Here is a 15,139-nt window from a genome sequence, read left to right as displayed (position 1 = left end):
CAGCTCCAGGAAGAGTCTTAGTGGTTCCAAACTTCTTCCATTTAAGATTGAAGGAAGCCACTGTGTTCTATGGGACCTTCAATGCTGCAGAAATGTTTTGGTACCCTTCCCCAGATCTGTGCCTCGACACAATCCTGTCTCTGAGCTCTACGGACAATTCCTTTGACCTAACGGTATGGTTTTTGCTTGGACATGCACTGTAAACTATGGGACATTATATAGACAGGTGTGTGCCTTCCCAAATAATGTACAATTAATTGAAATAATGTTCAAACAAGTTTTAGAAACATCTCAAGGATGATCGATGGAAACAGGATGCACCTGAGCTCAATTTGGAGTCTCATAGCAAAGTTTCTGAATATTTATGTAAATAAGGTATATATATATATATATATATTGTAATACAATCCCCACAAAAAATCTAAAAACCTGTTTTTGCTCTGTCATTATCAAGTGTTTTGTAGATTGCTGAGGATTTTAATTTATTTTATATAATACATAATATAATATATAATACCCGTAACAAAATGTGGAAAAAGTCAAGGGGTCTGAATACTTCCCGAAGGCACTGTATAGTCGGAAGGTTGCGTATGGGTTATTAGCAAATGCGGGTGTGGTTGAACAAACAGCTGACCCGCGCACCCCTAATCCAATCCTGATTGAGCTACAGGTTTTTGAAGTCACACCTAATAATATCAAGTAATGTGCGAACATAAGGTACATATTTCCAAGCTTAATTTTAAAAGGATTACTGAGCAATAACAGCACAGCCACCACATAACGTTCTGAGAGCCATATGTTTCTTAGAGCTTAATGAGCGTGGTGGTGTCACATGTTTATTTTGCATACAACCATCACACAACCTTCTGGGAATGGTGTAGGATAGTTGCTTGGCTTTGAAAATTCGCAACACATTTAAACATACATTTGTTGGTACTGTAGCCCAATGACCAAAAGTGCCCTCTTTGGCTTCATGGGTGGAATGTTATTAATATTTTTCATAAAGATACATTTTTTAAATGATTGAAAATCCGGTGTTTCTATATAAAACAATTGTTATATATTTCAGTCTTCTGTGTTGTATATAAAGTGTAATATTGGGATGCAATATTGAATACATTTCAACTTTATATCTGACATGGCACTGGTGTCTTCTTGCCCATAACCATGTGTGTGAGGTGTATCCTTTAGTTTCAAAGTAGATTTGCTTAAGACTACCAATAATCACTGTGGCCCTGATTTAGCCCATTGCAGTAAAAGGTTAACAGATCGTTTCCTAAAAGTTGAAACATGGGTACATTTAATTACATTTTTAATTTAAATGTTGGTAATGTTATATGAACGTTCTCCAACTGGTTTGACATTAGGAATGTTCTCAAATAGTTCAAAGAACTTTAAGAAACAACGTTCTTCTGTGGAAATCTCAGTACTTCAACATAACGTTTCCTACAGGTTTCCTCATGGTTCTATTTAAAGTAATGTTCTCATATTAACCCTTCGCTAAACCCCACCTCCCTTGGTTACTGTTGCAACCTCGGACAACATTTTCCCCGGGAAGCCCATTTCCCCATATGAACCACTGGCGAAATCACCTCACAATGATCTTAAACTGTGTTTTTAATACATAATGAAATGAAACACAGACTACCCCTTGCTAACCAGGAAACGCTTGGGTATGTTGTGGTGGACTGTCATTACAATTGCTTTACGAGAACCTGGTGAAATTTGTTTTGTGGTGTGGCTAGCCACTGAATGGCTCTGAATTCACTGTCAGCATGCAGGAAATGCTACTAACCACTTTTGGAGCTAACTAGCTACTGCTTTCAAATCTTGATGTCGACAGCAGATGGCAGTTGTATTAATAACATGGCTAACTTAGCTAGCTAATATACATTTCAAAAAGCAAGTTATATTAAGTGGCTAGCTAGCTAGCATTAGCAACATTTGGTGGCCAATGAGACTGAGAGCTGGCTAACCAGCTGAGCTAGCAAACAATGTAACAAAAGTATAATTTCGGATTCGAAAAATACTCCATCAGGCTCTGCATTTCAGGAATCCGTAGCAAGTACCCCTGGTGCACTGTTAAATTATTTTACAATTTAAACAATGTATTTTTTTTAAAGAAAACTCAATTTCATGTTTTAAACTTGAGCTTGTCCGAGGTGTAGGACTCGACGACAGTTTTTATCCATTGGAGCACTGGTTGCCACAAATTCTTGAGGGGCTTAGCGAAGGGTCAGTTGTTCCGAGAACGTTAAGAAAACTATCCATAAAAACCACAAGAAAACTTTGAGAGAACGTTCTAAGAATGTTATTTAAAAACATATACATTCCGTTGTCAGCATCAACAAAACTCTATCCTCTTCCTTGTTAAGTGTGTTGGCCACGCCCACTTATTGGCCACACCTGATCTTAATGAGTGCTTGATTCGTTTGATATGAGGCCTGTTTGAATAGACGAAAATTAACAGTTTTGCATGTGTAAAAATAAGCTAGCTGTGTTATTAAACGTCTTAATGAAATATTCAGTGGAAGTTTTTTTTTTTTTACTAAAAACCTATCATTTCTCATGAATAAAACCTCCCAGAACATTCTCAGAACCTCCCTGCAATTTAAAAGTTTACATTCCCAGAAAAGGTGAAATTTTCACTTCTGTTCTCAGATCATTTAAAGAAAGATACCAGTCAGGAAACGGCTTCGTTCCCACAACCAATGTGAACTTCCAAGGAACCAAATGTGCTAGCTGGGAAGGTTTTGCAATAACGCCCCCTCCAATCCCCTAGACTTGATTACATGTCTGAATGGTATGTTGTTTATTTGCTTTGTGCATAATGCGTTAGCAAGCTCAATCAGATTTAATATGACTACTGTGCTAGTTAGTGTTGTGCTGCATTTGTTCTTGTGTCCAATTCCATTACAACTCTTAAAGTGGTGCCCGAGGCCGTCTGATTCACACGTGGTATCAAATGGGGCACTTTGTAACGGGTTTAGATTAGAAGCCTCCAGCTAGGGCAAAACGAACAGCAATTTAACAATACCCATAAACCACTTTACACCATGGTGTAAAGTGGGTTTGCATACTGATTGATTCCCCCAGTGCCTGTAAGAAGAGGAAGTGAAGGACAGGTATATGTTGATTGTCTGTTTACCTGGTGTAGCGGGCATGGCTGCGGACCAGCTCGATGACCTTCCCTGTGTTGTTGACAGCCCCGTCCGTGAGCAGGAAGAGCATGCGAGGATGACCTGCGTGCATTGGTTGCCTCAGGATCCATTTGAGCGGTGCCAGGATGTTGGTGCCGCCCATGTCAGCTCGGATCTTCTTGATGTACTCACAAGCCATGGTTACTGTTTCCTGAAAAATGTAGAAAGCAAGAGAAAAAGCATAGTAGTATTTAATAGCCTAGCAGTTAGAAAGGCTAGCCTGCAACCGGAGGGTTGCCAGTTAAAATCCCAGGTCTGACTGGAAAAATCTGGTGGCAAGTGAGCTGGCAACCAGAGGGTTGCTTGTATCAAATTCTAGACGCTACTGCCTGCAGTTGTGCCCTTGAGCAAGACACTTAACACCCCAAAACAACAGTGCTTTGGGCGCCCAGTGTGGCAGCCCCCGCACCTCTCCTATGGGCTGGGTTAAAAGTGGAAATTTCGGTTGGATATTGTGTGCAATTGACCAATAAAGTGATCTCTCAATAGACAAATGTGTCTCTGACTCACACTTTGATTACCTGTATTTGTCAAATCTGGCCTGCGAGATTAAGTATTTACTAATAGAGATTTTATCACTGACATGCAGTTAATTAATATTGACCTGAAAGCAGAAACACTACATGTCCTGCCAGCCTCATACCTCATCATAGCTCTGACTGGTAGTAAACAGTGTTTTGAATGTGGAGCCGAAGCCAATGATGTTGAAGAGGCTGGCAGGCACAAGGCTCTTCAGAATCACCACCATGGCATCCTGGAAACAGAAGAGACATGATAGAAACACAAGGCCAAGAGGTAGAAGAGCAGAATGAGAAAAGTGGGAAAGAGTGAGGAAGAGAGCAAAAAGAAAAGAAACAAGACAGGCAGACCAGGCAGTCAATTTTTAAGTCATTGTCTAACAATCAACCTTGTTCACCTGCTGCAAGTGTTCTTTACCTATATGAGGAAAATTGTTAAAACATTTTTGGCTGCAGCAGTACGACCAGATTACAGCTCCTCTAACACGGTCTTCTCTGGCATCAGGCTAGTTATTACAAACGGTTTAAAGTTTAAAGTGTTGTTAGTCGTATGTACAGGATACACATGGTATACACTGTCCAACGAAATGCTTACTTACAGGTTCCTTCTTGATAATGAAACAACAATAAGAAATAAGAAAAGATAAGAATATGAACAGAAAGTAAATGGCTTAGTAGAATAGACATTTTAGCATATGTATAATACAGGAAGTTTGTAGTAAATTAATTACGTTTATGTATCAGGGAAGGGCGGATTTGGGTGCAAGTGTTTAAATTGTGCAGTAACCTCTGAGATCAACTTTGTTTTTACATTTAGCTCATTAATTTACTTCCCCAATTACTGCAGATTGAGCTGCTTGCTGTGGATCGGGTAAGATAGTTGTTTACATGTCTGAATGGTGCAGGCACGAAATGAGACTGAAATTTCACGGGTGGGGAGAGAGCGAGAGAGAGGGGTAGCCATGGAGGGGGCTTGGCTTGAAGAACTGAAATATCATGACATGATGTGAATTGGAATGTGTTTAGCCTATCACTAGCATTATAACTTCACCAAATTACATAATTATATACTAGAGATGAGTCATAATTTTGGAGCTAAAAATAAAATGATTTACTGGTTCTCAAGATTTGACAATAATGGTTCTGTTCCGGAAAACTAGAGATCAACCACATAATCTCCTCCTCTTTTTCCCTCCTTATTTTAAGAGGTGGTATCAAATAGATGTTTAAATTTCTCATTCTCTTTATATTCAGTCAAAGGTGGTATCAAATTAGGGCCTGGCATTTTAGGGGAGTTTCTGGCTGTTCAAAGAAACAGAGGAGGAATGGTTGCATCGATTTGACCAGCCTTTAAGCCAGACTTTGGGGTATCAGAGAGTGTCAAAGGAAGAGGAGGCCCATCCCTCCACAATCAGAAGCTATCTGAGTCACACTGGCCCGAAGTGCATCACAGACTGAGAGAGGTTAGTCAAACATCACTCAGCCTGGCCCATTCAGGTAACGTTACGGTCAGATGCACTGGAAATAAAGTCTGAGCTGGGCTGAGTTTCCATTGACCATTCCATTTAAAGGTGTGGCAGCTTCACTCCATCTTTGTAAAGACTACTTTCTATGAGCAGTGAGTCATTGAGTCATTAATAGCACACCCATTTGTGTATAACCGCACTTAAGACACCTAATTAGTATACTACATCATTCCTTTCTCATTAATTTATTTTTCTTTGCCCTGAATTAACAAGTTTAGAATGTAGTTAATTATGCTTACTATATGCATTTCCTATGAATGTGTTATGTATGGGTTATTATGAAGTCTCGTACAGTACCTTGACACGGCTGATGTTGACCCCGCTCATGCTCCCACTGCGGTCAATGAGGAAGATGTACTCTCCATGCACCTTCCTCAGGTCAGAGGTCATGGACTTGAGGTCTGGGCAGAAGTTGAGCATGACCACAGGGTTGTGAAGGATGTCCTTGTGGAGACGCTTACGAATGATATCCACCTACATATGGCCATGTGACCAGAGGATAACATGGTGAGTGAAGTGCTTGAGATCTAGTCTACACATGGTCCAGAGGATAACATGGTGAGTGAAGTGCTTGATATCTAGTCTACACATGGTCAACAGGATACAGTAAGAGAAGAGTGAACGAAAGAAAATGAGATCAAAATTACATCATGCAAGCTTTGAATGAGAGCCATATCCACATATTGGAATAACTTTGTACATTTGTTTTTAAATATAGTTATCTTACAAATCACATCTGATAAGATCAGCATTAAAAAGAGCTAGCTCTTAACAAAACAGTGTTCCCTTAAGCTAAACTACAACACAGCTGTTTCCTTAATGCAAAAAGGTGCATGAAATACATAGATCTAACAGTTCAATATTCTCCACGCGGAATGTTTTTGATAAACTGAATTACAGCTATGCTTCTTTAAATAAAAATATTTCATAATTCAGGGATTTTCTTTTCTTTAAGAGACACATTATTTGAGAAAGAAAGGGCACTCGATCAACTGGTGCATGTGTTCTTGCAGGTAGAGCCAAGCAGAAGGCTGAGGACCTTTCATTGTTTCCATAGTAACGCCTTTTTAATCACACACACACCATTTTAGGGCGTAAGTGTTTTCTCTCTCCCTCCCGTTTAGGTCTACTGGTCACTGAGGATGTATGTGTGTCTACCACTGTTGTGCCATTCTGACATGTGGAGAATAAGGTACAATCTGTTACAAACACATGATTTCACCTCAAGAAAAATTATAAACTCACCATTTAAATAACATACCGTAGCTCCAATGTGGGTCATATGTGGTTTAACAATCATTTCAGAGAGGTGGAAATAAATCAAATGTCACGACTTCTACCGAAGGTAACTCCTCTCCCTGTTCGGGCGGCGCTAGGCGCTCGGCGTCGCCGGTCTACTAGCCGCTACCGATCCCTTTTTTCTTTTTCTGGTTGTTTTGTCTGTGTTCCTTTTCACACCTGGTTTTCAATTGCTTTGATTTCTGTGGTATATAGGGCACCTGTTACCTGCCGTAATTCGTGCAGGATTAGACTTGTGTGTATTGCGCTCAATTGTATTTGATGTTTGTTGTTTTTTCGCTATTACGCACGTGTATGTAAAGTGTCGGAACTGTGTTTGTTCCTCCGTGTGTTTGCACGAGTATTCGAGAGCGTAGTTTTGGGATTTTTTTCTGTGCCGTTTGTATTGGTGGACTATATTATTAAAACACGCTTCTCAGACATCCCTGCTCTCCTGCGCCTGACTGCGCATGACATAAGTATTTGATCACCTACCAACCAGGAAGAATTCCGGCTCTCACAGACCTGTTAGTTTTTCTTTAAGAATCCCTCCTGTTCTCCACTCATTACCTGTATTAACTGCACCTGTTTGAACTCGTTACCTGTCCACCCACTCAATCAAACATACTCCAACCTCTCCACAATGGCCAAGACCAGAGAGCTGTGTAAGGACATCAGGGATAAAATTGTAGACCTGCACAAGGCTGGGATGGGCTACAGGACAATAGGCAAGCAGCTTGGTGAGAAGGCAACAACAGTTGGCGCAATTATTAGAAAATGGAAGAAGTTCAAGATGACAGTCAATCACCCTCGGTCTGGGGCTCCATGCAAGATCTCACCTCGTGGGGCATCAATGATCATGAGGAAGGAGGAAGGAAGGAGGAATCAGCCCAGAACTACACGGCAGGACCTGGTCAATGACCTGAAGAGAGCTGGGACCACAGTCTCAAAGAAAACCATTAGTAACATACTATGCCGTCATGGATTAAAATCCTGCAGCGCACTCAAGGTCCCCCTGCTCAAGCCAGCTCATGTCCAGGCCCGTCTGAAGTTTGCCAATGACCATCTGGATGATCCAGAGGAGGAATGGGAGAAGGTCATGTGGTCTGATGAGACAAAAATAGAGCTTTTTGGTCTAAACTCCACTCGCTGTGTTTGGAGGAAGAAGAAGGATGAGTACAACCCCAAAAACACCATCCCAACCGTGAAGCATGGAGGTGGAAACATAATTCTTTGGGGATGCTTTTCTGCAAAGGGGACAGCCCCGTATTGAGGGGAGGATGGATGGGGCCATGTATCGCGAGAACTTGTCCAACAACCTCCTTCCCTCAGTAAGAGCATTGAAGATGGGTCGTGGCTGGGTGTTCCAGCATGACAATGACCCGAAACACACAGCCAGGGCAACTAAGGAGTGGCTCCGAAAGAAGCATCGAAAAGGTCCTGGCATAAATACTTATGTCATGCAATAAAATGCAAATGAATTACTTAAAAATCATACAATGTGATTTTCTGGATTTTTGTTTTAGATTCCATCTCTCACAGTTGAAGTATACCTATGATAAAAATGACAGACCTCTACATGCTTTGTAAGTAGGAAAACCTGCTAAATCTGCAGTGTATCAAATACTTGTTCTCCCCATTGTATGTGATATCAACAGAGAGGAATATTTTCTAGGTGATTTCAATATTGACTGGCTATCATCAAGCTGCTCACTCAAGAAAAAGCTACAAACTGTAACCAGTGCCTGCAACCTGGTTCAGGTTATGAGTCAACCTACCGGGGTAGTTACAAACAGCACAGGAATGAAATCATCCACATATTTTGATCACATATTTACTAATGCTGCAGAAATGTGCTTTAAATCCGTATCCAAATCCATCGGATGTAGTGATCACAATATAGTAGCCATATCTAGGAAAACCAAAGTTCCAAAGGCTGGGCCTAATATAGTGTATAAGAGGTCATACAATAAGTGTTGTAGTGATTCCTATGTTGATGATGTAAATCATATTTGCTGGTCTGTGGTGTGGTGTGTAATGAGGAGCAACCAGACGCTGCACTTGACACATTTATGAAATTGCTTATTCCAGTTACTAATAAGCATGCACCCATTAAGAAAATGACTGTAAAACTGTTAAATCCCCTTGGATTGATGAAGATTTTTTAATTGCATGGTTGAGAGGGATGAGGCAAAAGGAATGGCAAATAGGTCTGGCTGCACAACCGATTGGCAAACGTACTGAAATTGAGAAATCATGTGACCAAACAGAATAAAAAGAACTAGAAGCAATACTAGGAAACAAAGATAAATTACATAAAGATTGATAGTAAAAAGCTTTGGAGCACCTTAAATGAAATTTTGGGCAAGAAGGCAAACTCAGCTCCATAATTAATTGAATCAGATGGCTCATTCATCAAAAACCACGGATACTGCCTCCTACTTTAATGATTTTTTCATTGGCAAGATTAGCACATTTAAGCATGACATGCCAGCAACAAATGCCGACACTACACATCCAAGTATATCTGACCAAATTATAAAAGACAAGCATTGGAATTTTGAATTCCGTAAAGTGAGTGTGGATGAGGTGAAAATATTATTGTTGTCTATCAACAATGACAAGCCACCGAGGTCTGACAACTTGGACTGAAAATTACTGAGGATAATAGCGACGATATTGCCCCTCCTATTTGCGATATCTTCAATCTAAGCCTATTAGAAAGTGTGTACCCTCAGGCTTGGAGGGAAGCAAAAGCAATTCCGATCAGCCCTTAGAAAACCTTTGGCAAAAATGGTGTTTGACCAGATACAATGTGATTTTACAGTAAACAAATTGACAACAGATGTTCAACATGCTTATAGGGAAGGACATTCAACAACCCCAGCACTTACACAAATTACTGATGATTGGCTGACAGAAATTGATGATAAAGAGATTGTGGGAGCTGTCTTGTTAGACTTCAGTACAGCTTTGACATTATTTTTTATTTTATTATTTAACCTTTATTTAACTAGGCAAGTTAGTTAAGAACAAATTAGTATTTACAATGGCCTACCAAAAGGCAAAATGCCTCCTGCAGGGACGGGGGCTGGGATTAAAAATAAAAATATAGGACAAAACACACATCACGACAAGAGAAATACCACAACACTACATAAAGACAGACCTAAGACAACCACATCGCATGGCAGCAACACATGACAACACAGCATAATAGCAACACAACATGGCAGCAGTAACACATGGTAGCAGCACAAAACATGGTACAAACATTATTAGGCACAGACAACAGCACAAAGGGCAAAAAGGTAGAAACAACAACACATCAGGCGAAGCAGCCACAACTTTCAGTAAGTGTCCATGATTTAGTCTTTGAATCAAGAGATTGAGTGTTTTTTGCAGCTCGTTCCAGTCGCTAGCTGCAGAGAGCTGAAAAGAAGAGCGACCCAGGGACGTGTGTGCTTTGGGGACCTTTAACAGAATGTGACTGGCAGAACGGGTGTTCTGCCATGTGGAGGATGAGGGCTGCAATAGGTATCTCAGATAGAGGGGAGCGAGGCCTAAGAGGGTTTTTATAAATAAGCCTCAACCAGTGGGTCTTGCAACGAGTATACAGAGATGACCAGTTTACAGAGTATAGAGTGCAGTGATGTCCTATAAGGTGGCAAATCTGATGGCCGAATGGTAGAGAATATCTAGCAGCTCGAGAGCACCCTTACCTGCCGATCTACAAATTAAATCTCTGTAATCTAGCATGGGTAGGATGGTCATCTGAATCAGGATTAGTTTGGCAGCTGGGGTGAAAGAGGAGCAATTACGATAGAGATTGAACCGTAGCCTGCAGATTTGATATGTGCTGAGAGAAAGACAGTGTACTGTCTAGCCATACTCCCGAGTACTTGTATGAGGTGACTACCTCAAGCTCTAAACCCTCAGAGGTAGTAATCACACCGATGGGGAGAGGGGCAGGTTAAGGGCAGCGAAAGCTTGTTGAACACGAAGAAAACTTTGTTGTAGAGCGTTTGTTGTAGAGAACTTTGTTGTAGAGTACCTCCAAAACTCTGGGGAGGTGCCAGTTGAGTATGACTGTATCATCTGCATATAAATGGATGAGAGTGCTTCCTGAGCTATCTTGTAGATGTAAATTGAGAAAAGAGTGGGGCCTAGGATCGAGCCTTGGGGTACTCCTTTGTTGACAGGCAGTGGCTGAGACAGCAGATGTTCTGACTTCATGCACTGCACTCTTTGAGAGAGGTAGTTAGCAAACTCCTTAGCAGGCCCAAAAGAACGGAATTGTCTACTGTATCAAAAGCTTTGGCCAAGTCAATTAAAATAGCAGCACAACATTGCTTAGAATCAAGGGCAAAGATTAAATCATTTGGCACCATTAAGGTTGCAGTGACACATCCATAACCTGAGCGGAAAAAAGATTGCAAACCAGAGAGAATACTATAGACATCAAGAAAGCCAGTCAGTTGATTATTGAAATGTTTTTCCAACACTTTTGATAAACAGGGCAAAATAGAAATTGGCCTATAACAGTTAGGATCAGCTTTATCTCCCACTTTAAATAAAGGACTCATGTGGCTGCCTTCCAAGCAATGGGAACCTCCCCAGAGAGGAGAAACAGGTTGTCAAAGTTCTGTTTCATGTTCGAGTGTGCTCCCTTAGGTTACCGCTGGAGGGCACCTTACTTTGTATCTAGTGTCTAGGTTCCCCTGATTGTTATTATTGGTTTCACCTGTGGTTGATTGCCCTGTGTTTGATTCACCTGTGGTTGATTGATTCTCAGTTCACATGTTGCCTGGCTATTTAGGTTCCTCTGTGGGCAGGGATCTTTGCTTAGGTCTCATGTTTTGATTAGTGTGCTATTGCTTTGTTTTTTTCTGTGAAGATAGGCTTAGTAAATGTTCTGGATTTACCCTTACCTCTGCCTGCTGTGTTTCTCTGTGCCTGGGTCCGAGTTCATACTAGTATTATTGTCACACAGGTGAAAAAGGTCAGAGATAGGCTTGGCGATGATAGAGGCTGCTACCTTAAAGAAGAGAGGGTCTAAACCATCTGACCCAGATGTTTTTTGGGGGTCAAGTTTAAGGAGCTCTTTTAGCACCTCAGACTCAGTGACTACCTGCAGGGAGGGAGATGAGGAAATGTTGGACAGGCAAGGAGGCATGGCTGAGTCAAATAGGATTCCTAACTTAATGGTGATTAAAGAGCACAGCCATCCTTGTCAGTAAAAACCACATCATCAACATTAAGGGACATGGGCAGCTGTGAGGAGGAGGGTTTATTCTCCAGGTCTTTAACCATTTCCAGATGTTCTTAGACCCACAGAGAGAGAACTGCTCCTTCAATAACTAACTTTGGCCTTCCGGATAGCCTGAGTGCACTTATTTCTCATTTTCCTGAATGAGAGCCAGTCAGCCTGATTATGCGTGTGCCAAGCCTTTCACCAAATGGAATTCTTGAGGCGGAGGAGGACCTCTGCCAGATCACGGTCGATCCAGGGGCTGAACCTGTTTTTAATAACACATTTTCTTTATGGGGGCGTGTTAACGATACCACAGAAAATATAAAATAAGTTCCAAGTGTTTTCGACAGAAGGGATAAAGCTGATTCTATAGAAATGTACAGAGGCCAGGTCATGAAGGAAGGCTTGCTCATTAAAGGTTTTTAGCAGGCGTCTATGACAAATAAGGACAGGTCGTTTTGCTGAGCAGCCATTACGAACACAGGCTGTAAAACAGTGATCACTTAGGTATCAGTCGTGTGTTTTTTGTAATGACCTATCAGGATTATTTGTGAGGATAACATCAAGGAGAGGAGCCTTTTCTGGGCGTTTGGAGTCATACCTTGTAGGATTGGTAATAATCTGAGAAAGATTTAGGGAGTCCCATTGCTTTAGGACCTGGTCAGGTGGTTTATGCATATCCCAGTTTAGGTCACCTAGCAGGACAAATTCAGACTTAGTGTAAGGGGCCAGGAAAGAGCTTAGGGCAGCTAGGGTACAGGCCGGTGCTGATGGTGGATGATAACACCCAGCAACAGTCAACAAAGATATATATATATATATATATTTAATTGAATGCTTAAAATCAGAAAATCTAATTATTTGGGGACAGAATTGGTGGAGACAATCAAGCACTGAAGGTGTTGGAAAAACACATGTGTTACACCATGCTATATTGTGGATAAAGAGTTACCTGTCTAACAGAACACAGAGGGTGTTCTTTAATGGAAGCCAATCCAACATAATCCAGGTTGAATCAGGAATTCCCCAGGGCAGCTGTCTAGGCCCCTTATTCTTTCAATCTTTACTAATGACATGCCACTGGCTTTGAATAAAGTCAGTGTGTCTATGTATGCAGATGACTCAACACTATACACTTCAGCTACTACAGCAACTGAAATGACTGCAGCAATGAGCTGCAGTTAGTTTCAGAACTGGTGGCAAGGAATACATTAGCCCTAAATATTTCAAAAACGAAAAACATTGTATTTGGGACAAATCATTCACTAAACCTTAAACCTCAACTAAATCTTGTAATTAATCATGTGGAAATTAACAAGTTGAGGTGACTAAACTGCTTGGAATAACCCTGGATGTTGATACAACAGTAGCTAATATGGTGAGAAGTCTGCGCTGCTCTCTCTTCTTAACAACACTATCAACAAGGCAGGCCTACAGGCCCTAGTTTTATCGCACTTGGACTACTGTTCAGTCATGTGGTCAGGTGCCACAAAGAGGGACATAAGAAAATTACAATTGGCTCAGAACAGGGCAGCACTTAAATGTAGAAGGAGAGCTAACATTAACAATAATTATGTATGTCAATGTCTCATGGCTTAAAGTGGAGGAGGGATTGACTTCATCTCTACTTGTTTTTGTAAGAAGTGTTGACAACTGAATGCACTGGGCTGTCTGTTTAAACTACTAGCACTGCTGGACACCCATGCACACCCCACAAGACATGACACCAGAGGTCTCTTCACAATCCCCAAGTCCGGAACAGACTATGGGAGGTGCACAGTACTACATAAAGCCTCGACTACAAGGAACTCTATTCCACGTCAGGTAACTGATGCAAGCAGTAGAATCAGATTTGTTTTAAATGATAAAAATACACCTTATGGAACAGCGGGGACATTTTGTATTGTAGATATGTAGTGGTGTAATAATGTTATATGATGTACTGTTTTATTATTTGTTTTATGTGTAATGCAAGTGCCTTAATGTGTTTGGACCCCAGGAAGAGTAGCTGCTGGGGTCCAAATAAATACAAATACAAATATTTGCAGAAGATCTTATTGTCTGATGAGTATATTTGAATATTTATTATGCTACACACTTTTCTTCTTTAATTATAAGCAGCATCTTGCCATTTTACAAAGCCTGTTTAATCTAAAAGTCATTTTCTGACATCTGTTTCTGTCTCTCATTAAGGCTGCTGTGTAAGATGCATATCAGATCTGATGCAGCACTCACTTTCTTTTCATTGCTGGAGTCCTTCTTGGTGGCCTTGATGAAGTCACTCTTCCCCGCGAGGTGATCATCGTACTCCTCCAGTGTCATGTCTCCATCCTCAATCAGCACATGTGGCAGATGAGGATCTAGACAAAAGAGGAGATTGTGGCCATTAGACTAATGTGATACGGTATCACCTAGACAACAAGCATGTTTCAGTATGAGCTAGATAGTGGCTAGATATAATACGTATTTTTTCTGTCACAGAAGTCCGTCTTGGATTTAGATTTCCAAGTTGTAATAATGTCGGAGTCAAAATGATAGTCCCATTACTGTTATTTCCTGCTCAAATTCTGCTCTCCACAGGCATCTCTCAAAACATCTCTCTGCAGTGAACTTTACGGCGAGCTGTTTTTATTGACCATTTACCAAATCAATAGCGTTTTCTTTGAAAAGCGACAAACATTTTTCATAATCATTCAAGTTAATTTAGCTATACCAATACTGACGAAAAACCGGCAAGCACTCCATTCATCGCTCTATTTTTGTTTCACCTTTATTTAACTAGGCAAGTCAGTTAGACCGCTGCGCCATCCATTTGGTTGAGCTCAGCAATTTCCTTGATGAGATTGAAACCCCAGCACCACATCGGGCTGAATTGAATTACACAGCGAGCAACTGGCCCCAGGTCTGTTTGTAGACAAAGCCATCTCTTAGCGCCTGTTGAATAAGAAATCTGGGGATTTATTATTGCCTCTGGGAGACAACTGGTCCATGCAGAGGTCAAGACAACCAGAAGAGGATAGATAGAAAGGGAAAGAGAGCAAGAGGGGGAGAGATAGAGAGAGCGAGAGAGAAAGGGAGGGAGACAGAGAGTGAGAGTGAGCGAGAGAGAGAGAGAGTGGGTGGCTGGGTAAGCCCGAGGACTGCTCATACATTTGCACAAGGTGGATGGAGTGGAGGGGCTGAGGGTGAACAGATATGCTGAGAGAGAGAGAGAGTGGGTGGCTGGGTAAGCCTGAGGATAGCTCATACATTTGCACAAGGTGGAGGGTCGATGGAGGGGAGGGGCTGAGGGTGAACAGATATGCAGAGAGAGAGAGAGAGGCTGATGATTCCCCCCATGTGATCTGATTAACTGTCCTCGTA

General features: G+C 41.3%; 1 protein-coding gene across 1 annotated transcript in view; it reads right to left on the bottom strand.

Moving 5' to 3' along the window:
• The window catches only part of LOC109869684 (von Willebrand factor A domain-containing protein 5B1), a 49,733-nt gene that overhangs the window by 26,824 nt on the left and 7,770 nt on the right, over positions 1-15,139 (bottom strand). The window contains exons 7-10 of the mRNA XM_020459954.2: positions 14,012-14,136; positions 5,542-5,718; positions 3,844-3,954; positions 3,149-3,351 (exon numbers count right to left, since the gene is read on the bottom strand). Coding sequence (XP_020315543.2) covers positions 3,149-3,351; positions 3,844-3,954; positions 5,542-5,718; positions 14,012-14,136 — 616 coding nt within the window. The remainder of the gene's footprint in view (positions 1-3,148; positions 3,352-3,843; positions 3,955-5,541; positions 5,719-14,011; positions 14,137-15,139) is intronic.

This window comes from Oncorhynchus kisutch, linkage group LG24, assembly GCF_002021735.2.
Source record: "Oncorhynchus kisutch isolate 150728-3 linkage group LG24, Okis_V2, whole genome shotgun sequence".
Lineage (NCBI taxonomy): Eukaryota > Metazoa > Chordata > Actinopteri > Salmoniformes > Salmonidae > Oncorhynchus > Oncorhynchus kisutch.
The sequence above is the reverse complement of the archived record's forward strand: the minus strand, read 5'-3'. Positions and strand labels throughout refer to the sequence as shown.